Source organism: Vulpes vulpes, chromosome 4 (genome assembly GCF_048418805.1).
Source record: "Vulpes vulpes isolate BD-2025 chromosome 4, VulVul3, whole genome shotgun sequence".
NCBI classification, from domain to species: domain Eukaryota; kingdom Metazoa; phylum Chordata; class Mammalia; order Carnivora; family Canidae; genus Vulpes; species Vulpes vulpes.
Window position 1 is genome coordinate 39,097,765 of NC_132783.1, and position 23,746 is coordinate 39,121,510.

Consider the following 23,746-nt stretch of genomic DNA (forward strand, 5'->3'; position numbering starts at 1 on the left):
TGAGCATATTTTAGTTTTATGTTTATGCCTCCCATTTAACATAAGATAGATACTAAATTTTAAAGAGACAGCAGTTGATAACATTAGACCACAAGTTAGAAGTTTTCAGTCTGTTATACGTAAAAGCTGAAAAATTTCTTATTTTTTGGAATATTTTAATTGTTCTAGGCTCTATCTTTTTAACCTTCAATGTTAATGTTTTGGTCCAGACACATTAATTAAATTTTATTAAGTTAAGCCATAAACACCTGATCCTTCCTCTTTCCTCAGCATTTATTAAAATATATTTTCTTAGTTGCTTCTTTGCATTCTCTAAAGCTCTGGTTCATTTTATGTACAATAGTCTATGAATACAACCCAGTTCTCTATGGCATTTAATTTTTTTTAAATAACACTCTGTATTGTATTATTGACTCATATTCAATTTATTAGCCACTTTTTATAACCACGAGATCTTTCCCTGTAGTAGCATTGACAGTTCAGTATTCCCTTATTCTATATTTGTGCACTTAATTATTCCTCCCTTAGTGAGCCACATTAGCTGTCTTCAGTGAATCTCATTTTATTGATTTCATCCCACTTCTTCAATTAACAAAAATAATATTTTAATCTTCCTTTCCAAAACTAAAAAGCTATGAAACCAGTATTTATAGTATTATATGTAGTTCAGAAAGCCAAGATAGTTATATTGCATGAAAAATGCTCTTTCTTCTCTTCCTCTCTCCAGGAGCAAGCTTTCACATTCTTCAGTGATCAATCATGTATTGTTATTATGCAAGTAATTTTTATAAAGAAATGATTTTAATAAAGGTAAGAAGAAATCACCCAACTGCTATTAATACCTTGTATTTCTTCCCTTTTTTCCTTCCTTCCTTCCTTCCTTCCTTCCTTCCTTCCTTCCTTCCTTCCTTCCATCCCTTGTTCCTTCTTCTCTTTCTGCCTACCTACCTAAAGTGCCAATAAACACAGAATTATAGTATACATAATTTTTGCAGCCTGCCTTTTACTTTAAAATATGTCAAAAAATAGCTCTCTAAAGCATCATTTTAATGACTATTTAAATACATTATGTTATGACCTGCTGGCTTTTAAGCACTTTCTAAAACAGTGATAAACTAGACATGTAGCATCATCATCAAAAGTAGTTGAAACATGTAAAGATGAAGGACCAGACAGTGAATTTAGGATTAGGGCCATAACAACTAACTTTTTTAGAAGTTCCTAATTCAAAACTTATGTTCTCAGTATTATTTACATGAAAAGGAAGCAGCACTGATTCTCAGACATTAAACCTCCCTCTAAAACTGGGTTTAGCTGTTATGAAATCTGGTCCACTTTGAGAAGTGCTGAAAATTGCATCATGTTAGTCTTATACTTTGCTTACCAAGCAAGGCACCTTAGATATTGTGGTAGGCAGAACTCTAACGCGGACATTGCCTGTTGAACATGTCCTACATAATAAGGTCCCTAATACACTGACTTTGAGCCAAAGATTATGCTGAGTGTGCCTGATGTAATCAGGTGAGCCCTTTAAGAGAGAATTCAGGCCATTTCTGAAGGGAAAGATTTAAAACCAGAGAGATGCTCATCTGCTGGCCTTGAAGAAGCAGTCATTCTGTGAACTGCCTGACATAGCCACATGGTAAGGGTCTGAGAGCAGCATCCAGTTAGCGAAAATGGTCTTTGGTTGATGGCCAGCAAGAAAATGGAGGCCTCAGTCCTTCTAAAATAAGGAACTGAGTTTTGCCAACAACCACAAGCTTGGAAGAGAACTCAGGGTTTCAGAAAGGAGGACAGCCCAGCAAGCATCTGGATTGCAGCTATGTGACATGCCAAACAGAGCACCTAGCTAAGCTATACCTGGACTTCTGACCACAGAAATGGTGAGATAATGCATTTATGTTCTTTAAGCCACTTAGTTTGTGACAATTTGTTACATGGCAGAGAAAACTAATACAAATCATGTCATTGGTCTTTGACGGGTGAAAGGGGAGAATACATTAGAGTAGGATGGCATAATTGTTGGCTTTTGTTAATTTTTTTGATAGAACATAAAGTAGTGAGTAAAGAAATTAAAGATTAAGTCCTTTAGTATAAATGCCAGGTTGCAAAAATCCATGACCTTTTCCCCATTATTCTACAAAGGTGCTGGATCATCATTTAGGGAGCTTCTAAAACATCCAGGGAAAGCCTATCTATGCTCTCTGTGTGGGATATGCATGGAGGAATCTGAATTGATTGGTCCTTAGGCCCCAGTAAGCAAACTGACCATACCTCCTAATTACACCTGTCATAGCTACCTCATCCAGTAAGCACTCTCTTTCATTAACAAAAGTGTCCCATTATAGAAAATAAGTATTATATTTTCACCTTGCACATAAGACTTCTGATCCACTAGAACCATTCTAGGAAATGCAGGAGGCTCTTAATCCAACAATCTTTTTTCTTGAGTGGGTGGGAGAATGGATAAGCAAGCTAAGTCTTGAGAGCAATGGTTTCTAACCTTTTAAAATAAAATTCCCCCTTGAAAATCTGTTGAAAGCTATGGACTTTTACTATAGTTATGCATATAAGCACAAAATTTCCAATGTATTTGAGGGGATTTATAAATCCTTCAAAGCCCATTCATAGATTCCATTTATTTGTGGAATCCACATTAAAAACTCAGCTTGAGTATAAAAATTAATTTCAGAGCCACTACTCCGAAGTCAGTCTGAACTTGCCTATTTATGACTGATTTTTAGGACCCCAGTGATGCCCCCTGAATATCAGGTATAGGTCAAGACTACCCATCTACCTGTCCTTCTTGTCAGTGTCCACTATAACCATCAATAAGACTAGATTACAGCCTATAACACCAATGGCAATATGCTATTTCAATTCTGGAAGAAAGCAAAAAAAAAAAAAAAAAAAGTGCTACTGCCATAGTAGGAAAGGATAGGGAAGAAATGGTGACTCAAATTGTCATTCAGTTAAACCAATGTTTCAGTTGATGTTCCTGATAATAAAATACAACCAAGAACAAAAGTCTAAATAGCCACACAGAAAATTAGTTTGTAGTGCACCTCAAATGTGCATATTACAATATACAGTGTATTCTCACTGTTCACACACACAAAAAAAGATACAATTTACTCCCACTTTCAATCACCTTATAGGAACCTCTATAATGCATTCATTGTTCTATTAGATTGTCACACCATAGGTATGAGAGTTAAACATTTTCTTCTTCACACCTTCTAGGAGTCAACAGAATGAAAATATCAGCCTTCTGATAAGGATTAGGAAGATCATCCAAGGTTTTCCTTCTGTTTCGAGGGCTGAACAGTAGTTGCATAATTGGAAAAGTCTGAAAACCACTAGCCCATGTACCTGTATTGACTGGAATTAAGACATTAAGGGAAATATTCCTATGTGGTCTTTTCTTCTCTCTCTTGAACTGGGGTTTCTAACAAGTGCATTGTCTTCAACTTATGGTAAATTTACTGGGATATTGGGACACCCGGGTGGCTCAGTGGTTTAGCGCCTGCCTTTGGCTCAGGGCATGATCCTGGATTCCCAGGATCAATTCCCACATTAGGCTCCCTGCATGGAGCCTGCTTCTCCCTCTGCCCATGTCTCTGCCTCTCTCGCTCTCCGTGCCTCTCATGAATAAATGGATGAAATCTTAAAAAAAAAATTACTGGGATCTCATGAATAAATGGATGAAATTCTTAAAAAAAAATTTACTGGGATAGACTTTGCTCATATGCGTGAGAGTCTTGCAATTTGGACTCAATTATTTTAACAAAAAGGAAAGGATCCCTCAATTATTCAGGGATCCTACGTGGACATTGATCCAAGCTGCATTTTCTAGTCCAGTTTTGTTAGGAATAATGCTTATATGTATGTCCCTGACCCCAAGGTCTATTTTGAATTGATTCCAAACTCGGAGGGAAAAAGCAAGTAGCACTCTATGAAGAGATACTATCAATATACTTTGTTTTGAGCAAAAGAAAATTATCTCATTTTTTTTCTCTCTTGGTAATGGAACCTTCTAATGGACCTAATTCATATGAAACATATTGATAGGATTACTCAAAGGGAATTACTTTGCAGTAGCAGCTATTAGGAAGTAGACTACAAATCCCATGCCCAAAGAGCCTACTTGAGGTACTTAAGTCCCTGTGTAGCCAATAATTAGAGCTCAGTGTTAAGCCAGCTTTAGGATGTCTTGACAAATTTTGTCCTCAAATTTCTGCCCTTCTATTATTGGGATAATAATATCCTGACTTATTGGGATAAGTCAAAGTCTGCCAGGATATGTAATCCCAAATAGATTTCACTGGTAAAATTTCATTAACCTATTGGTATTACTGGGCAGCCCCGGTGGCTCAGCGGTTTAGTGCTGCCTTCAGCCCAGGGTGTGATCCTGGAAACCCAGGATTGAGTCCTGTGTTGGGTTCCCTGCATGGAGCCTGCCGCTTCTTCTTCTGCCTGTGTCTCTGCCTCTCTCTCTCTCTCTCCCTCCCTCTCTCTCTCTGAATACACAGAATACAGAGGCAAAAAAAAAATCTATTGGTATTACAATATTATTCTCTTTTCTAGAAACTTTGAATAAACTAAGAGTGAACAAGTAATAGAAAAATAGTGTTTTGAAACTTCAAAAGAGTGATAAAAACATAGATCAATGTCCAGATGAATTAAGAATCAGTCATGACTGGGAGAAATCATTTACAAATTATATTTGATAAAGAACTTACATCCAAAGTACATAAAGAAGTCTTACAATTGGATAATAAGTAAAATGACCGAATTTATAAAATGGGCAAATATTTGAATATACATTTCACCAGAGAAAATGCAGGAATGGACAGTAAGCACATGAATGATACTCAACAGCATTAGTCAAATGCAAATAAAAACCACAATGAGATACCACTTCACAGCCACTAGAGTGGCTATCATAATAATAATAAGAAAAAAGACAATAAGGTGAGGATGTGAAGAAACTGCAATCCACAACCCACATGCATTGCTCGTGGGTATGTAAAATTGTGCAGCCACTTTGAAAAACAGTCTGGTAGTTTCTCTTAAAAGTTAAACATAAATTCACCATATCAACAAGCAATTCTACTGTGAGATATCTACTCAAAAGAAATGAAATCCTCACAAAGACTTGTACATAAATGTTTATACCAGCATTATTCATAATAGAAATTACCCAAAATGTCTATCAACTGGTGAAAGGATAAACAAAGTATGCTATAGCCATAGGATGAAATACTGTTATGTGATAAAAAAACAAAACAAAAACAAAACAACAACAACAACAAAAAAAAAACAAAGTACAGGGACACCTAGGTGGCTCCGGGGTTGAGCATCAGCCTTCAGCTCAGGGTGTGGTCCTGAGGTCCTGGGATCAAGTCCCCCATCGGGCTCCCTGCATGGAGTCTGCTTCTCCCTCTGCCTGTGTCTCTGCCTTTCTCTATCTCTGTGTCTTTCATGAATAAATAAATAAAATCTTAAAAACAACCCCCCCCACAAAGTACATTTGTATATTCCGACATGGATGAATCTCAAAAATATTATGCTAAGTGAAAGAAGCCAGCTCCAAAGCACCACATATTGTATGAAGCCATTAATACAAAATATACAATAAAGTCAAATATATGGAGAAAGAAAGTAAATTAGTAATTTCCTTAGGCTGGGGTGAGAAAGAGAACAGATTGCAAATGAGTGCAAAGGATTTTGGGGGATGAAGGGAATATATTTTTTTAATATTTTATTTATTTATTCATGAGAGACACAGAGGCAGAGACACAGGCAGAGGGAGAAGCAGGCTTCATGCAGGGAGCCTGATGTGGGATTCAATCCCAGGACTCCAGGATCATGCCCTGAGCCAAAGGCAGGCACTTAACCACTGAGCCACCCAGGCATTCCATGATGAAGGGAATATTCTAAACTTGGATTGGGGTGATAGTTGCACAGCTCTGTAAATATACCAAAAGTCATTGAATTATATACTTAAAATGGATGAATTTTATGGTATGTAAATAAGTCCTTAATAAGATATATTTTTTAAAGATTTATTTATTTATTCATGACAGACACAGACTGAGAGAGAGGCAGAGACACAGGCAGAGGGAGAAGCAGGGTCTTCGCAGGGAGCCCAAAGTGGGACTCAATCCTGGACCCCAGGATCATGACCTGAGCCAAAGACAGGTGCTCAACCACTGAACCACTCAGGCATCCCTAGATATTTTTTTTTAAAAAGAACTGGTCATGAATTGGACAACAATCAATGTATCAGCAATGAAAGAAACTAAGTAGATAAACTATTTTTGAAGGGCAGTATGGCAATGTCTATCAAGACTTTAGATATATACACCCTTTGACCCTCCAATAGTTTTAGGAATTTTTCCTACATATGTACTCATGTAAGTGCACAAAAATAGATAAACAAGGATCTTGCTTGAAATAGTTTGGAATTATAAAAAGACCTGAATAGTCTAAATGTCTTATTAGAGTAATAGTTACATAAATTGTGATATATCTACAAAATAAATTACTATGCAGAATTTTTTAAAGAATAAGGTAGATATTTAGGTACTGTTGTGTCAAAGATACATTGTTAAGTGGGGGAAGAAAGCAAATTATGTAACATATACACATTCCCACTTGCATTGTTTGTATATGCACAGAGAATCTCTGAAACGTGAATCCTAATACTGTCTCTGAAGGGTAGGGTTAGGGGAGAAAGGAATAAAGACCTTTACTTTTAGTTTACATATATCTTTATACCATTTTAACTTTTCAGAAGTAACATGTATTACTCTTATAAAAAAAGTAAATTAATTAATATCCGCTAAAGAAAAAAGCAAAACTGAGTTAAAAAGAGAAACTGTTAGTTGGTCACCACTTGAGGATTAACAGTTAAATATACTGAAACTTTCTGAGGTAAGCAAAAGGAACCCTTCATCATAGTCAACTTATTTTGTGAAAGAATGGTCCCCATAGTCTCTGCATTGGTGCAGCATGGGAAAGGCAACTCTCAAAAGTTTCAATATATAGTAAATGTCATTATACAAGAGATTAAAAATGGCCAATTATATAGATAGCTTAATGAAGATACTGCTCTTGAAGGAATCATGGACAATTTCCCACATGTTCTTTATGGTGGCAATCTGTTGTATTGAACTTTCTGTGATGGAGGAGTATAAGAAGACCATCTTTGCTTCACTCTAAATACATGTCAGCAGGGTAGTAATAATAATGATTACTGTTTACAGAATGTCTGCTCTGTGCTGGGTACTTTACATGTACACATTTTCTCTAATCCTCACATCAAGTCTGCAATGAAGGAATTATCATCCTCCTTCCCTCATTTGATGAAATAGGCTCAGAGAATTAAATTCCTTGCAAAAAGGGGCACAGAGAATAAGTGTTCATAAAGCGAGGTCTCCTTGCTGTCAAAGCTGACACTCTTCCGCCAAGTCTTACAGTAAGACAGAATGCTATTAGAAAGATAGACCTTTCATGATTTGAACAGCCAAGCAGTTTTACATCAAGGTTCAAACTCTTACCTGTTCATCTACCTCTTGAGAACTGTCAACATCAGTGCCGTTTGTTTCAAACTTTCCATATGTACCACTAAGAGATGAGCTGCTATCACTTATGCTACTTTCTGGGGTGCCTGTGACACTGTCACTAGCTGGCCGTGAGGACACAAAGAGGCTGATGTTATCAAAATCATCATCACCGAACCTGTTTTCAGCATCCACCTTCTGCACTTTTGCTGGATTGTAGGGTTTTAAGAAGGAAGAATACACATAGCCTCTTATAACTGGATAGGAATAAAAAGAAAGAAGAAACGAGGTCATTTGTATACCCTTACCAAACATTTGTGTTTAGAGAAGCACTGAGAGGCCCCTGGGACAAATCTCAATTTGAAAAGAGGTGGTAGTTCTGTGCATTTTACACAAAAAACTTACTTCCTGTGTCAACAAGCCACCTGCTTGTACTCCCCAGTGGATCCTTCTGTTCCATCACAGCCACCAACTCCTCTTCCAGAAGATTGATGTCATATTCTTGTGTAGCATTGCACTTGCGCTTTGCTTGGTAGAGTTCTTCTTTACTGTATGTGGATAGAAGTTTGGAGCGGTGAATGTCAGTTTGACGTGGCACTTCTGGCTGGGAGAAGTAAGGAAAAACTTTGGTTTAGATAGATGTATACATACAATAAAATTGTCACTGAGCCAGTAAATATTTCTTCTTTGGAGATTTTTTAAATGTTAAAGCCACACATTGACTTGGGATTATTTCAATGTTGAAGCACTGATGGAGTTATTATTGTGAAGCATCCGGCTGAGTTATGCCGTGAAAAATTCTTTAGTTAGCACATGAGGGCAGTGTTGCAGAGAAAAAAGAAAATTCAACTGAGTATAAGAAAGCAGAGGTTCTAATCCCTCTTGGATAGAACAATTTTTAATTTTTTTCCATACTGTAGACAATCTCTTGCATATTGAACACTTGATAAATAATACTTAATTAATAATACTTAATGAATACTTAATACTTAATTAATACTTAATTAATAATACTTAATAATACTTAATACTTAATTATTGTACATTGTACAATACAATGTAAATTGTACATGTGCATGTCTTTTTCTGGGAAATAATATCAGTAAATTGGGCAGGGTCAAGAGGCCTAGACCCCTCTCTGCTCTGCCTCTAGTGATTTTGAGAAAGCTACTTTGTCTCTGGAGCCTGGGATTTCTTATCTAGAAAAATGAAAGAGTTGAACTATTATGATTTTGCTCTATACAATTCTATTTATTCATTCAACAGATATTTATATCTGTTGTCAGGCATCATTTTAGCAGCTTGGAATACATCATGTACAAAATGGGTAAAAATCTATGACCTTATAGAACTCATAGACAAGAAATCCTATATATAATAGGTAAATTATAGGATATTAGAATGAGGTAAGTGATGTGGAAAATAATTTAATGTGACTTGAACAAGGAAAAGAAGTGATAGTCATTGTCATAAATCCTACCAAACTCACCGGAATTTGCAAAGGTTTCTTCTTTTCAAAACTAAGTTTCCTTTCAATAAAAGTGGCACTGTTGTCTTTTACAAAATTAAGATTTTGAACCTCTTCCAGTACTCGATTCTGAATTTCAGAGATTCTCGGGGCCAACAGTGGTACCTATAGGTAGAAATGATACAGCATTGTTCTCAACTATTTAACTATATTAGGTATTGAATTTAGTAGAGTTATGACAAACAGGGAAAGTAGAGGATGGCTCCACAGCAAAAAAATTAGGGCAATATTAGAACTTCTGGATAAAAATGGTCTAATTTGCTATCTCCAAAAGCCTCACTAAAATGATAGGGATAACTGTTTTAAAGGTCCAAGCTTAGGGGCACTGGGGTGGCTCAGTCAGTTAAGTGTCTGCCTTCAGCTCAAGTCATGGTCCTGGGATCCTGGGATCAAGCCCCACATCACACTCCTTGCCCAGTGGGGAGTCTGCTTTTCTCTCTTCCTCTGCCCCAACCCCTGTTCGTGCTCTCTCTCTTTTTCTCTCAAATAAATACAATCCTTAAAAAAAATAAAAATAAAGCTTCAAGCTTAAATAAAAGAATAGAAGAGAAACAAAAAGCAATGAAATTTTGGAAGAAGGGCTCAGGAATTGATGGCAGTAGGGTCCTCCAACATGGTTGGGTGGGAAAGTGGAAAGGAGAACAATGCTAAAACACGAAGCAATGCTAAAACACGAAGCATTAGTAAACACGAAGCATTAGTTAAGCCTGTGGTGGTTTTAAAACAAATCAGTAACTTCTTTGACGTGACTCTCATCAAGAAGTGGAGTCCATGTCCTCTCTCCTCAAAAGTGCATGGGTTTTAAAAATTGCTTCCATGAATAGAATGTAGAAGTGAACAGAACAACAGAAGTGATGCTATCTGACTTTCAAGATTAGGCTAAAAGAGACTATCCAGTTTCTGCTGGTTTCTCTTGGGACACTCTGAGAGACTTTCGTAGCCATGGAAGAAGTCCAATCGCAATGTGGCTGCCATATCAAAAAGCTGTGTTGAAAGATCAGGTGGGAGGAGGTCTCTGGAGCCTCAACTGTCCTCATCCACAACTATTTGAGTTTTCTATCATCATCTCATCTTGAGGTCTTGAGGAAGTCTTTGAGATGACTAGCCTATTATCACACTGCAATCTCACAGAGACACTGAGAATAACTGCCCTGAGCCCAGGGAACCTCCCGAACTATGAAAGACAATAGAAATAAATGACCATTGGTTGCCACATGCTGCCATGTTTGATATAATTTGTTATGCAGTTACAGACAACTGGAATCATCCGAATATCCATCAGTAGGAACAGGTTGATACACAAAACAACCATACATACTGTATGATTCCATTTTTATGAGATACAAACCAAACATAACAGTCTCTGGTAACACAGGTCAGTAGAATGGTTACCTTCGAGGGACTAGAGCTAAAGAATGGTCATGAGTGGTCCTTATGAGGAACTGGAAAGGGCTAATATCTAGATGTGGTTGGTGGTTACACAGATGTATATATATTAAAAAAAAGATGTATATATATTTGCAAGTACTCATGAGTTGTATACTTCAGACTGATGTACTTTATATAAGTTATACTTCAATTTAAAAAGTTTGAAATAGGGGGATGATCAAAGAACTGCAAATCAAAACCATAGTGAGATATCATTTCACACCCACTGGATGGCTATAAAACAAAAGACAGATAGATGTAAGGAATTGGAACTTCAATCATCACTGTTGAGAATGTAAAATAGTGCAGCCACTTGGGAAAATAGTCTGGCAGTTCTTGAAAAGGTTAAACACAGAGTTAGCATATGATCCAACAATTCTACTCCTAGGTATGTACTCAAGAGAAATGAAAACAAACATCTACTAAGATCTTGAATATTCATAGCAGCAGTATTCATAGTAGCCAAAAAGTAGAAATGACCTAAATGTCCATCCACTGATGATGGGTAAATAAAACATGGTGTATAATATATACAATGAAATATTGTTTGGCAATAATAAGAATTAAGTGCTAAAACACTACAACATCGATGAACCTCAGAAACATTATGCTAAGTGAAAGTAGCCAGTCACAAAGAACCACATATTATATAATTCTATTTATATGAAATGCCCAGAATAGGCAAATCTTTAGAGACAGAAAATAGATTGGGGTTGCCTAGGGCTGTGGGAGAGTGGTCGGGGGAACATGTGGATTCACTGCTAATGGTACTGCGTTTCTTTTGGGGGTGATGACAATATTCCAAAATTGATTGTGGTGATGATTGCACAACATTTGTGAAAATACTAAAAGCCATGGAATTGCATACTTTAAATGGGTGGGATATATGGTATGTGAATTATTTCTCAATAAAGTTGTTATCCAAAAAATAGGGGGCTGGTTATATACTATTGTATAGCTATGCAGTAGACTAGTATAAAATTGTAGAAGGGCTGAGAAAGTTCTCTGTGTGCTGACATGTATGCATCCTAAGGAGGTTAAAAAGCAAATTGCAGGATGGTGCTGTAATACCCTAGTTTTCTCTAGGAAAAATATATGCATTTTGCATTTACTTCTAGTAGCATAAAGAAACTCTATATGGATAAACTAGTAACAATGGGGTGGAGTTGGGGGATGGGTGGTTAGGGAACAGGAGTCTATGTGAGACTGCTTACACATTTTTATGTAGTTTCGCCTTTTGAACCATGTAAATGTAGCACCTGCTTATTCAACTTAATTTAATTCAAAGGATAAGTTAAAAGTTAATTAAATACACAGTAAAAAATAAAGTAGGACAATTAATTTTCCTCCAAATGGTGTCCATTAAATATCTAACCAGCTGAATAAGAACTAACTGAAATGAAGGGCAAAGAAACCACACTGATTTTTTTAAGTTGATATTAAGTTGTAAATATCTTCCTTCTTCAGGAAAGTAGTCATAAAATCATATCCTAATGGAAAGCTAAATTACATACAGATGCACACACACACACACACACACACACACACACACTAGACTTTTTTCCATAGAGGAAAACAAAAGCAAAAAAGACTGGTTTGACAGTTCTCCTGTTTCTGTCATTACACTGAGATGGCCTCCTTTTGGGATCCACACCTTAAATAGTCATGGTGAGCACTGAAGAACAGTTGACTAGGAAGAGAATACAAAATACAAACTGATAAGCTTCAGCAAAGCATCAAGCAGGTAGAGCTAAAAGGTGTTTGGCATTTGAAAAGAAACCTCCAGAAAGAACAAGTGTGCATGTCACAATAAACCTGAACTAGGAAACTTTCTTGTGGAGAAAACAGAAAGAAACTGAAGGACTATGGGCTTCAGTTAAATTCCGCCCCCACCTCCGCGCGCATGTGCACACACACACACACACACACACACACACACACACCCTGCATGCATGCACACTACGAACAGGGCTGTTCCATGTGGCTGTGGTTTCTAGCAGGTGCTGCAGGCCTAGGTAGCCACACGCTTACCGGCGCCACGGTGGAATAAACCTGCTGAGCGGCGAGGGTCAGGTCCCTGAGGAGAGCTACGAAACTGCACAGACAGTTGTGCAGAATCTTCCGAGCCGCCTGGTTGAACACCTGGAGCTCCTCCACAAGCTGGGCGTTGAGGGCCTCATACTCCTTTTTGGCCAAGTCTGAGTCGTCTCCTGCTGCCCGAGGTAAGTAGCTGTTGCAGTCCAGCAGTTTGTCATAGCGTTTCTGGATGAGCTTCTGAGGCCCGGTGAATAGGGACAGCAGGGCCGACAGGGGCATCAGGACCAGCCGCTGCACATGGGCTGCCTGCCGAGAGAGAAGAGCAGTCCTGGGACCGAGTAAGAACAACCATACGTGTCCTGCGCTGTCACCAGTAGGCTTACTTCCTCCCTGCGGGAGCGCAGAGCAGGACAGGAAAGTCTGCGGCCAAGTTAAGGGAGGATGTGATCTTTTTTTGGTCTCCCTAAACCTGCTCAAGGACTTGAAACAGGGACTCGAGACTCTAACATTGCGTGTAGAGTGAGCAAGAAGAGGAGTAGAAACCTTAAAGCCTGCAGGCCCAAAATACACTCCACCTTTCTCTCTCCAGCCCCTGGTTTTGTCATTGGGGTCACCTCCTTCAACATTTTCCCTTTCCTCTCCTTTCTAATCCCAGAGCCAAGCGCAGTTACTCCAGGACTGGGGTGGGAGGCAAACTCAGTCTCTGACCACTAAGACTGTGCAAATGATTCACCGTATCCTTCCCTTCCTTTCCTGACAATAAAAGGAAGGTAGTCCTAGAAGAGACTGTATTCTGTTCCTCCCACATCGGCCCAGTGCCCTGGCTACGCTACTGGCTCATTTTGGGTAGTGGAACTTTATATTCTATACCGATAAGTACCTCCTTATTATAGCTATTTTGCTCCTATGATAGAAATGACAACAGTTATTGCTTTCTCTTTAAATACATTGAAGGACTAAGCTAATGCTGGTTCTGTTTTTAGGTCCAAGCCATTGAAAATGAACCTCATTTTAACAGCCAACCCCATGCCAGCCGCAGAACATCCTAGCTTTACTTTCTCCTATTTCTTTTCCCTCCCCCTCTATTCTGAAGTGCAACTAGTATCCTATGTTTGCTGACTGCCGACTTTATGCTTTATCATATATGTGTCGGTTACATGATTATGTTATAGCAATTTAGAAGTAGGTTTCTCTTTTGTACCCTAAATATGTCCTACAGAGTCAGTATCTGAGCAGCAGCTTTTATTAATTAAACAGCTTCTGGTAACTTTGTCTGAACTCATGGGAAATCTACAAGAAAAAGGGAAACCAATCTCTTACTGACACTAGCAGTAGACTAAACAGATCAAATTTGATGTCTAGCTTATAAGATAATCAATATACACCTGCAGACTGTTTAATGAGTCCTTTGACTAAGTAAAGAATCTGTTTACTGTTCTGATAAATTACAGTACTGTAACTTGACTGGATTCTACAGGTAATATAATTACAATATTACAACATAGTTACTATATATATATATATACACACACATACACACATAGTATATGCCCTATACTATGTATGTGTATATGTATGTGTGTGTATATTTATATATATGCATATATATATTTACGTCTATGATCATATCCTGTGACCTTAGACATAAACGGATTCCAGTTCACCTGGACATAGGAATTATGATTGGAGCAAATAAGAATCAGATTTTCTTTTAATATTTTTTTCCTACTCAAAGCATGTAGACAAGTATTTTTCAAGGTAGGTAAGTATTTTTCAAGGTTAGATAAAAACACTGCTCTGCCTTTAGATAGATTTTTGAATTCTTATTAATATTTCATTTTAAAAAGTTAAAAAAAAATAAAAAATAAAAAGTTTAATATACTTCATAAGCTAAAGAGTTGCTTTTATACTGATCATTTTGATAATTATTTCATTAAAAAAAAGATTTCATGTATTTATTTGACAGAGAGAGTAAGCACAAGCTGGGGGGCAGGAGAGGCAGGCAGAGGGAGAGGGAGAAGCAGGCTCCTGCTCAGAGGGGCTCTATCCCAGGACCCTGAAATCATGACCTGAGCTGAAGGCAAATGCTTAACCAACTAAGCCACTCAGGAACACAATGATAATTATTTTAATTTAGCCTAATTTATCATCTTATGGTTTCATGCAAAGTGGAGAACACTGCTTTCTTCCATCAAATTCTGGACATGCTGAAGCAGCTGTATACCTTGCTCTTACATGGTGCTCAATAAATACTTATTGACTTAATACATTGGAATTAAGCTAAAGAGCAAACCCTTAAGGACTTTTCTAAAATGTGCTCTCCGTAATTAAGCCCAGAAAATGTATAAAGAACTAGCCACACTGTTTCCATTTAACATCCATTGTAAAAACCTCTTTCTCTCTCTCTCTTGCTCTCTTATTCTCATTTATCTAATCGATCATCTTAGTTCAGATGTAATCCTGAGTTTCCATTCCCCAGTGCCACGAAATAAGATGCTTCTGAGAGGTTTCTACTGGGGGGTGGGGCTGCATCACTTCCTAGGATTTGGAAATACGTGAGGCTATTCCCTGGATGTCACTACTTGAGATGGGGGGAGGGGGCATTACTGAGATTTAGAGCTTGGTTTCCTAGGAATGCTAAACATCCTCCAGGAACACAAGGACCTCTCAATGAAGAACTATCTGACCCAGAATGCCATAATGCCGACACAAAAATGCCACTTTCAAGGATCTTCAAAATGATGAAGGAGTCTATTATAGCTTCTATATAACATACTACTATGATATAATAATAATACCTTTGGAACACAAGTTAAAATTAGTACTGATGAAGTTTTGGAATATAAGTGAGGTCCAGAGCCAACGACCAAGAAAGAATTCTTGAGACAACTTTGGTGCAAAATGATGGTTTTAGTAAAGCACAGGGACAGGACCCGTAGGCAGGAAGAGCTGCTGCCCCAGGCCTGTGAGGGGTGGCTGATTATATACCTGGGGGTTGGGAGGGGTTTCAGGATAGCGTACTCTCTAAGGAATTTTGGAAGCAAGGTTTCCAGGACCTGGGGGGGGGGGGGGCAGGCTTTTGTTGGGAAAAGGTGGCTTATTACCATCTAATAAAACCTGAGTCATGAGACCCTTCAGATATATAACAGTGGGCCAGGCGCTTGGGGGATGATTGCCAACATGTATCTGGGGGGTTTAGAGATAAAGGATATTTCTAAAGGAATTTTTGAATGTTAGAGTCGACTTACAGGCTCCTGAGGGTCGGGCTAAGATTGCCTTTTGCCCTTAGCAAAGTATTAACACCGAGGCCGTTGAGACCGTAGAGGAGTGCCCCTTTGCCTTTTTCAAGGACTTGTCAAGGTGCTGTCCAGAGCTCGTGCTTCGTCCTCAGCTAGCCCTGTGTTCCCCCATCAGCACTACTCAAACTTTACCAGCCAAATATTTTCTTGGCTCAAGCATGTTTTTATGATTCCTGGGCTATGTTTGGTAATTCTGTATATTTTACAGAACTCATAGGAAACAAATATTTTACCACAGCATAGAAGATGTATGACTCATAGGTAAAAGCCCTTTCTCAATAAGAAGGCTTTACTTTCCAGTATATAGTGTGTTAATCAAAGTCACATCATCAGAGAGTAGCTTCGCTCCTCCTGTAAGGACTCCAGACTTTTCCAGAGACTGCTTTAGGAAAATTATAGCTTGCCAATTTAATAAATCCATGATCTATCACATGCAGACTTAAGCTAAATGTTGATTTTAAAAGCTACATAGACACTAACTACTCTTAGAAACACAGTCTGGGACGCTCTTAAATTTTAATCATAGTAATTGAGATCTTCACTAATTCACTTTAAAATAGTCAATAATGAAAAAACCCTCCTGTTTATATCTACTGATTTTGACATTCATATTTGGTTTAGTGCATGTTTTATTTCTAACTCCAGAAAAACAAATAAAAAATAGCTTTTCTTTAACCCCACTTCCTAGTTTATCTGTGAATATAAAAAACTTACAAAGTCACCACAGGGATTTGGGGCATTACTTAGGGCCTCTGAATGGCTCGTTTCCTCCTTATTTTTGTTGCATGAAACCTCCTGGAGCTCCATCATACTCTGCAGTGCTAAGGGCATGGCATCCTGAAACCAAAAACAAAATCACAAAATAGGCAAAGTTCTGAAATTCATTATAATTAAATGATCCCAAATGTACACTTCATCATCATAACCCTCCATTACCACTGAGAGATTAAAAAAGGAAGGAAAAAATTTTCATGAATCTTCTTTACAATGAGGTTACTTGTAATAATTATTTTCTTACTTGCCCTCTGTCACTTTCTCCTACTACTCTGTATGACACCTTCTATTAAGTGGACTTGATCTTACTGACCATTCAGTTCTTACAAATCCTTTATTTTAGAAATCACTCCTCTTTGATTTATGTCTTCAGTTTTCCTTAGTGAATGTAATGCTCTTTTTAAAAGAAGATGCTCATGTTTTTGTTGAATCAGTTAGTGGAAATAGAACACTTTCCTGTAGATGTTCCCAAGATGCATTCACTTCGTGAAATATATATGAAGGATAGAGTTCCCACGGCTCTCTGGCTGTTATAACTAAGTTTTTGTTTTCTTTTCACAGAGAGCAGAGCTTTAAGAAGAGATTAGCAAACTTGATTGTAAAATCAGGCTTTGCATCAGTTAATAAATGAAAAAAGAATGTGGCTTGTTAACCAACCAACAGAAAAATAAACCAACATAGCACAGAATCAACATAACACAGAATCTTTTCTCCAAATCATGATACCTGTTAACCTAATCCTCTGTTGGTATGATATTTTACCTATGCATACAAACATCTGCTTCCAAAAATAGATATCCAAGGTAAAAACTGGAAAATGGGAAGGGGGTCATTTGTTACCTGAGTTACATGGAATTCTACTATGTCTTGCAGTCTTAACCATGATCAAGGTGTTGTTGAAGACACCACATCTTCTTTATGAGATCCATTCTTTCTCTACTGAATATAATTATACCACACTTCAAATTGGTTTGGTTAAGTCTATGATTCTTAACATTAGCAGAAAAACCTCCTGGGTGACTGGGAATTTGTGGGGGTGTTTTTGTCCCACACTACTATGGTTGTGTGGGAACATCTGCATATTGTAGTTCTCCAATTATTTTTTTAGAATTTATTTTCTCAGCAGCCCGGGTGGCTCAGCGGTTTAGCGTGGCCTTCAATTCAGGGCCTGATCCTGGAGAACTGGGATCGTCCTGCATCAGGCTCCCTGTATGGAGCCTGCTTCTCCTGCTTCTCCCTCTGCCTTTGTCTTTGCCTCTCTCTCTCTCTCTGTCTGTCTCTGTGTGTGTATCTCTCATGAATAAATAAAATATTTTTTAAAAATTAAAAAAAAAGGGGGATCCCTGGGTGGCGCAGCGGTTTGGCGCCTGCCTTTGGCCCAGGGCGCGATCCTGGAGACCCGGGATCGAATCCCACATCAGGCTCCCGGCGCATGGAGCCTGCTTCTCCCTCTGCCTGTGTCTCTGCCTCTCTCTCTTTCTCTCTGTATGACTATCATAAATAAAAAATAAAAAAAATTAAAAAAAAATTAAAAAAAAAGAATTTATTATCCTTCACATTGATTTTCTTTTATATAGACCTACCTATGTAAGGTTGAATTACATGTGAATTTCATTCAGAACTGTAAAGGGGGCATTATGAAACACTGGTTATAAAATAAATAGAGGTGCTCTATTCATCTAGACTAGTGAGATCGTACATCCTTTTTTAAGTTGGCTTCTCAAAGGCTTGCAGCTGAATTTGAGATCCACATGTGGGTTTTTGTGTTTTTTTTATATGGCCTTTATGTTATGCTTTATGCTCTTTAGTCTATCTCTAATTTCATGTGATGTCCTCCTTTGATTTTTTTTTCTTTCAGTCCCACTTTTAAAATTGCAAATTTGTGATTTGGGTACAAGAGTTAGTATATGTTAGTATATGTTAATTATATAAATATAACTATATAACATATAGTTAGTATATGTTAGTATAATCCAACAATAAAGAAAATTTCTGCTGAATCAATTTTGCATTAATGAATTTAGCTCTGTTATAAGAAAAGCATTTTAATAGTCTAGCACCACATGGCAATCCTGTGAGTTAATGTCTCACCACATGGTGACTTTGGTTGGGAGAAAGATGGAGCAGATAAGGAAGCAAAGAACAAAATCTAAATCTTTAAACTGGTTTCCCTCACCTGCAGTCTTCAGCTCCCAAATTTGATACAGTATAAATGAAATTTATCCTATAAATTAGATCATATAAATGAATGAACATTCACATTTACTTTTCGTAATAACCATGGACATCAATACCTTCTTGTAGAAACGCTGGAAACAGTTGTGTCTTACCTACCTGTATGTGTTGAAGACAGAGTGAAATGTTCTTCACACAATGCCTCACCGTCTTTTCTAAGGATCTAAATAGCTTTTCTTCTCTATTAAAGGTATTGTCTTTCACCTAAAATGTAGATGAAATTATTTATTTTTATAACTCAAGCAGATCTGATGTTTAAAAAAAAAATATCACAGACTGTATTAGCCCAGCACATGACAAAAGAACTCCTTGTGTAGATGAAAACCTTTCATGTCATGCTGACTGCCTTAGCACAGTACTTGCTGTGTACCAGCACACAGCACAACTGCTGTTCAATTACTGTAGCAGAGCCACATAGTGCAGGTTAATCTGCTGTTCAGCTTTCACAGAGTTTCATCTATGTGATGGTAGCTGGAGGAGGTAAAACTTTTCTCTACAGTTTTTAATGGCCTGCATTATATACGTACTCTTAAATTATGCTCAATTTGTGGGTATGTAAAATAATTAATAAAATAAAAATTAAAATGAAAAGTTGACCTGTTGACGGAAACTTATTGTCTTGTTGATATGACTCATCTCAGTTAATTTCACAGTGGTTATTTAGCAAATATACTTAGCTTCTTGGCTAAAGAAAGGCAGTAATTCTTACCCAGCTCAAATTTGAAAAATTGAATATAATCTTAGCAAAAATTCCTTCTGTGAGGAAAACTCAGCAGAGTTAAGATAGTGGTCACATGTGTTCAGTTATTTCTTGATATCTTATCTTGATTTCTTGATAATACCATAATTATTATTAATGGTGTGAAGTATTTCTTAACTATCAAAATTATGACAAAAGAAGGGCAGAACCAGCTTCATGCTGGCAAAATCTATGTGAACATGCAAATGATTTGTGGAATATGGTGGATATTCTTCAGTTTGGTACTGGTTAGTAACCATAGCTGTTCTCAGTGCATAGGTTTGTTCATTTAAGATGGTTGACCTGAGGGGGTGGGATAGGGGTGGAGGAGATGAGTGACCTGAGGGGGTTGGGGGGAGATGGTTGACCTCAGAACTGGATGTACAGAAAATGGTGATATTTTATTTTATTTTTAAACCCCATAATATTGTTTATCTAAGAAGCTTTTGATTAAATAGGTGCACAGTTCTTTGTAATTCACACGAATTTCAAAACCCTCTGCCTTAGGGTGTCTATGTGCTAATCTAGTTTGATGTATAGAACAATATGCTGGGGCAGATTATTTTAAATGCAGTTTTCAAGGACCCATCACTAGCTGTTTTATTTTGTGCATCTTGGCAGGGATCCAGATGATTCTAAAGTAAGAGATCCAGGATCCCAGTATGAGAAATATTGTCCAGTTCTACATTCTTAGAGCCATGCCTTTCTTATGCTGTTTCCTTTTGCTGGAATATGCTGCTGTCCCTTCTTTTGCCTTACAAAATTCTGTTTAATTTTTTTTGAGGACTCAACTGTCATCCATTCTGTGAATCCTCCCTTGAATTCCTATTCTTTTCACTAAGAGAATTAATTGCTCCCCAATGTCCTCTCACAACACTTATTAATTATTTAAGTGATTTTCTCCACTGGTCAATTGCAGGCATTTGAGATTAAGTATTTTTTGTCTCAATAATAATAATAGCTAACATTTATTAAACACTACTCTGTTCCAGACACTATGCTAAAACTTGCTTTCCATGCTCTCATTTTAATTCTTATAAAACTCTATGGCAGAGGTGCCACAATTAATCCCATTTTAGAGAAAAACAATCTTGGGAGCTGTGGCAGACATAGCTTGATGTTCCTCCTGGACACATGGTTAGTTTAAGTTGGACACATGGCTGCCCTGCTAGAAGCTACCCTTTCCAGTCTCCCCTGCAGCTGGTTCTGCCTTCATAACTGGTTTGAATACACAGGATGCTAGCTAAAGGTTGTATTTCACTTCTGAACTTTGGCCTTACAGCATTATCCTTAGGGCAAGACTGAAGACACAGCAGTGACCCAATTTCAACCAAGCATATGAAGACAGTATGTTTGGGGAAACAGCACAGTACAAAATTGGGGACAACTGGGTTCCTGAACAATTTTGTGCAGCAGCACCTGTCTGAACTCACATCTTAGGACTATTATAAGAGAGAAATAAATGACTATCTGGCTTAACCTACTTTGTTTTGGAATCTCTTTGAAAGGAGCTTGGTCTTTACTGTAAATAATATAGGAAATTAATGAAATTTACTCACGTTAGTAGGTAACACCAGGATTCAAACCCGAGGAGTCTGAATTCAGAATTTCTTTGTATTTCCAATTTCTAACACAGTGTCTGGTACATAGAGTTCAATACATGTGTGATGAATTGAATAGAATCTTCCTCTCGGGTAATAGTTTTATACCCTAACTCCACCAAATATTTCACTTGAGCTGCTGACAAGTGCAAAATTGACTGATTTGAGATTTATCTCTTCTGCAGTTCAGCCTATGCAGCTGATTTTCTGATTAACAGTGAAATGCTTCATTGCTGACAGGACATCTTCTCAAAAGATTAAGGGGGAAAAATCTAATTAATATCCCTTCAGGCCACTTTACCTACAATTCACTTTTAGTTCACAATGGAAAATATCAAAAGCTGATGATAAATATGTTAAAGAATGTAACAGCTTTTACAAAAACCTGCCCAGAATTAAGACCTACCTATTGTTCCTCAACAGAATTGTCTTAAGTCAGAAGCAAAGACCTAAAGAGCAGGGAAGAATTGTGTGCATGACATTTACACATGCCTATGGAGGCTATCGTCTCTTCTCAAATTGAATTCCCAATCCAATTTTATTATTGTTGTTTTTAGTTCAAATGTTTTGATTTTCCTTTCCCTGATCTATGACCGTACACCATAATGACCCAAACGTCTCACATTATAGTTTCACATTGAGAGAGGGGCCTGGAGTTTTTTTCCTGCATGCAATGGACCCAGTGAGCCCCTAGAAGAGCATAAAGAAGTACTGACAAGAATGATACATGCCACGGATTCTAAGAATGTCCATATTGGATATGGAATGGTAAAATAGGTGCAGCCACAAGAGGAAACAGAAACAAGGCTTGGAAGAAGTTGATATACTGACAAGTCCTAAAGAGAAGGTTACTTTGTGCCATATAGGTCCATAGGGCAATCACTGGGTTTTGGTCAGGTAGCAGAAAGGAGAAAGGGGAAAGTCAAGGCCAGAGCCTTGATTGTGGTTTTTGTGGGAAACCCTATAGAAATAGCTGGGTCAGGATAAACAGTTTAGGATTGGCCAGTTTGGGAAATTCCCCTGGGCTTTGGGCTTTAGTGGTAGTCTCTATTTGCCTGATACCTGGCCCTAGGATGATTTAAGACAGAGGAACACTGGCTTGGTGTGTGAGAGATAGATTGGAAGGTGTTTGGGGCTGGATTGGTTGGTTCACATATGAAAGAAGTGATCCCAGCTGAGCCCTTTGCTATCTCTAAGAATGGACTGACTAGTCCTGGGACGAGTATCTGTCATGGCCAGAAGCTTTTTCAAGTTGTCTAAACATCATAAAATACAGAAATTAAAAGACCTGATTAATACACCATACATAAATGAGTTTACATCTACAAGAGTAGTAAGAAATCTGTACATTAAAAGTTAGTAAGCACTGTAGTGATATGGAATGAGGATGACGACGATGATGATGATGACAGCCAATATATACTGAATGTTTACCCACTGTGTTAGGTACTTTCTTCATATGCATCACCGCATTTCATTCTCACAAGCCCTCCACGGTTAGATCCTTATAATCTTGATGACCACCTTGGCTTTAAGGTATGTGCCCCAAGGCAAATGGCAGAAGTGATATTCTAATTCAGATCTGAATGACTTCAAAAATTTTGCTCTTAATTTTTGCACTGTGCTAACTTCAGCAAATGTTCATGATGCCAAGATTGGAAAACACTCAGCAAGTTTGTTAGGCATTCAGAAGAGGAAGAGGCCACTACCATTTTAGGGTCAGAAAACTGCAAAGACTTAATGGAAAAAGGAAAAAGACCATGGCAGCTAAAGAACGAAGGAAAGCCAACAAAACCAACCAAGACTGAACTACCATATGGTTGCCTCTAGTTCACACTAAAAACCTTAGAGATGTTAACAAAAAGGGATGAAATCAGGCAAATGAGAAGAAGAAAAACATACTATATGGTAACAAAGGAACTGTCCTGCCTACTTTTTGTTAGAAGCCCACTTAATTTCCATATCCAGGCTGTCAGCTTTCCGTCTTGTGATTCTCAATTGTGTTCCATTGGTCACTCACTTGAAGGTCATTTAGCTTCAAACACCTGGAGTTTTGCAAAAATACCAGGCTTCTAGGTTGCACCCTTGAACTAGGTGGAACCCTGGAATCTTTTGGCAAGCTCCTCAGCTAATTGTTACACACATTAAAGTTTGAGAGCCTTTGCTAATTCATCCATTATTTATTTGGGGTTGAGATGAATGTGGTTCAAACCAGGCTAAACAGGTGACACAGAACAGTTGCCCAGTGACATAATGTGTGTGCTGGCGGTGGGGGGAGGAAGAGGATTAGGATAGGAAAAAAAAAAATCAAAATAAGGGATGCACTTAACCACCCCTTTTTAAATAGGTGAAGTGAAGATCGAATGAACATTAAGGGAACCCAAAAGAAAAGTGAGATTTTTAAAAGCAGAGATAAGATAGGGATGAAAGAAAGACATGGCCTTGGGTGAGATTATATGCTACTTGATGGTGAGTATCAGGACTTTGGGGCATCTCATGTTGAGCCCTGTCCTCATGTCCTTTTCTCTCCTTTGCTT

At 37.8% G+C, this 23,746-nt stretch overlaps 2 protein-coding genes across 2 annotated transcripts in view; one reads left to right on the top strand and one right to left on the bottom strand.

Annotated features, from left to right (window-relative positions):
* Window positions 1-986, top strand: part of INTS12 (integrator complex subunit 12) — a 38,636-nt gene extending 37,650 nt beyond the window's left edge. Inside the window, exon 9 of the mRNA XM_026017604.2 lies at window positions 728-986. The gene's annotated coding sequence lies outside the window, so the exon portion shown is untranslated. The remainder of the gene's footprint in view (window positions 1-727) is intronic.
* ARHGEF38 (Rho guanine nucleotide exchange factor 38) overlaps window positions 1-23,746 on the bottom strand; it is a 123,018-nt gene that overhangs the window by 4,350 nt on the left and 94,922 nt on the right. Inside the window, exons 8-13 of the mRNA XM_026017600.2 lie at window positions 18,969-19,073; window positions 16,575-16,697; window positions 12,556-12,867; window positions 9,058-9,201; window positions 7,974-8,172; window positions 7,566-7,825 (exon numbers count right to left, since the gene is read on the bottom strand). Coding sequence (XP_025873385.2) covers window positions 7,566-7,825; window positions 7,974-8,172; window positions 9,058-9,201; window positions 12,556-12,867; window positions 16,575-16,697; window positions 18,969-19,073 — 1,143 coding nt within the window. The remainder of the gene's footprint in view (window positions 1-7,565; window positions 7,826-7,973; window positions 8,173-9,057; window positions 9,202-12,555; window positions 12,868-16,574; window positions 16,698-18,968; window positions 19,074-23,746) is intronic.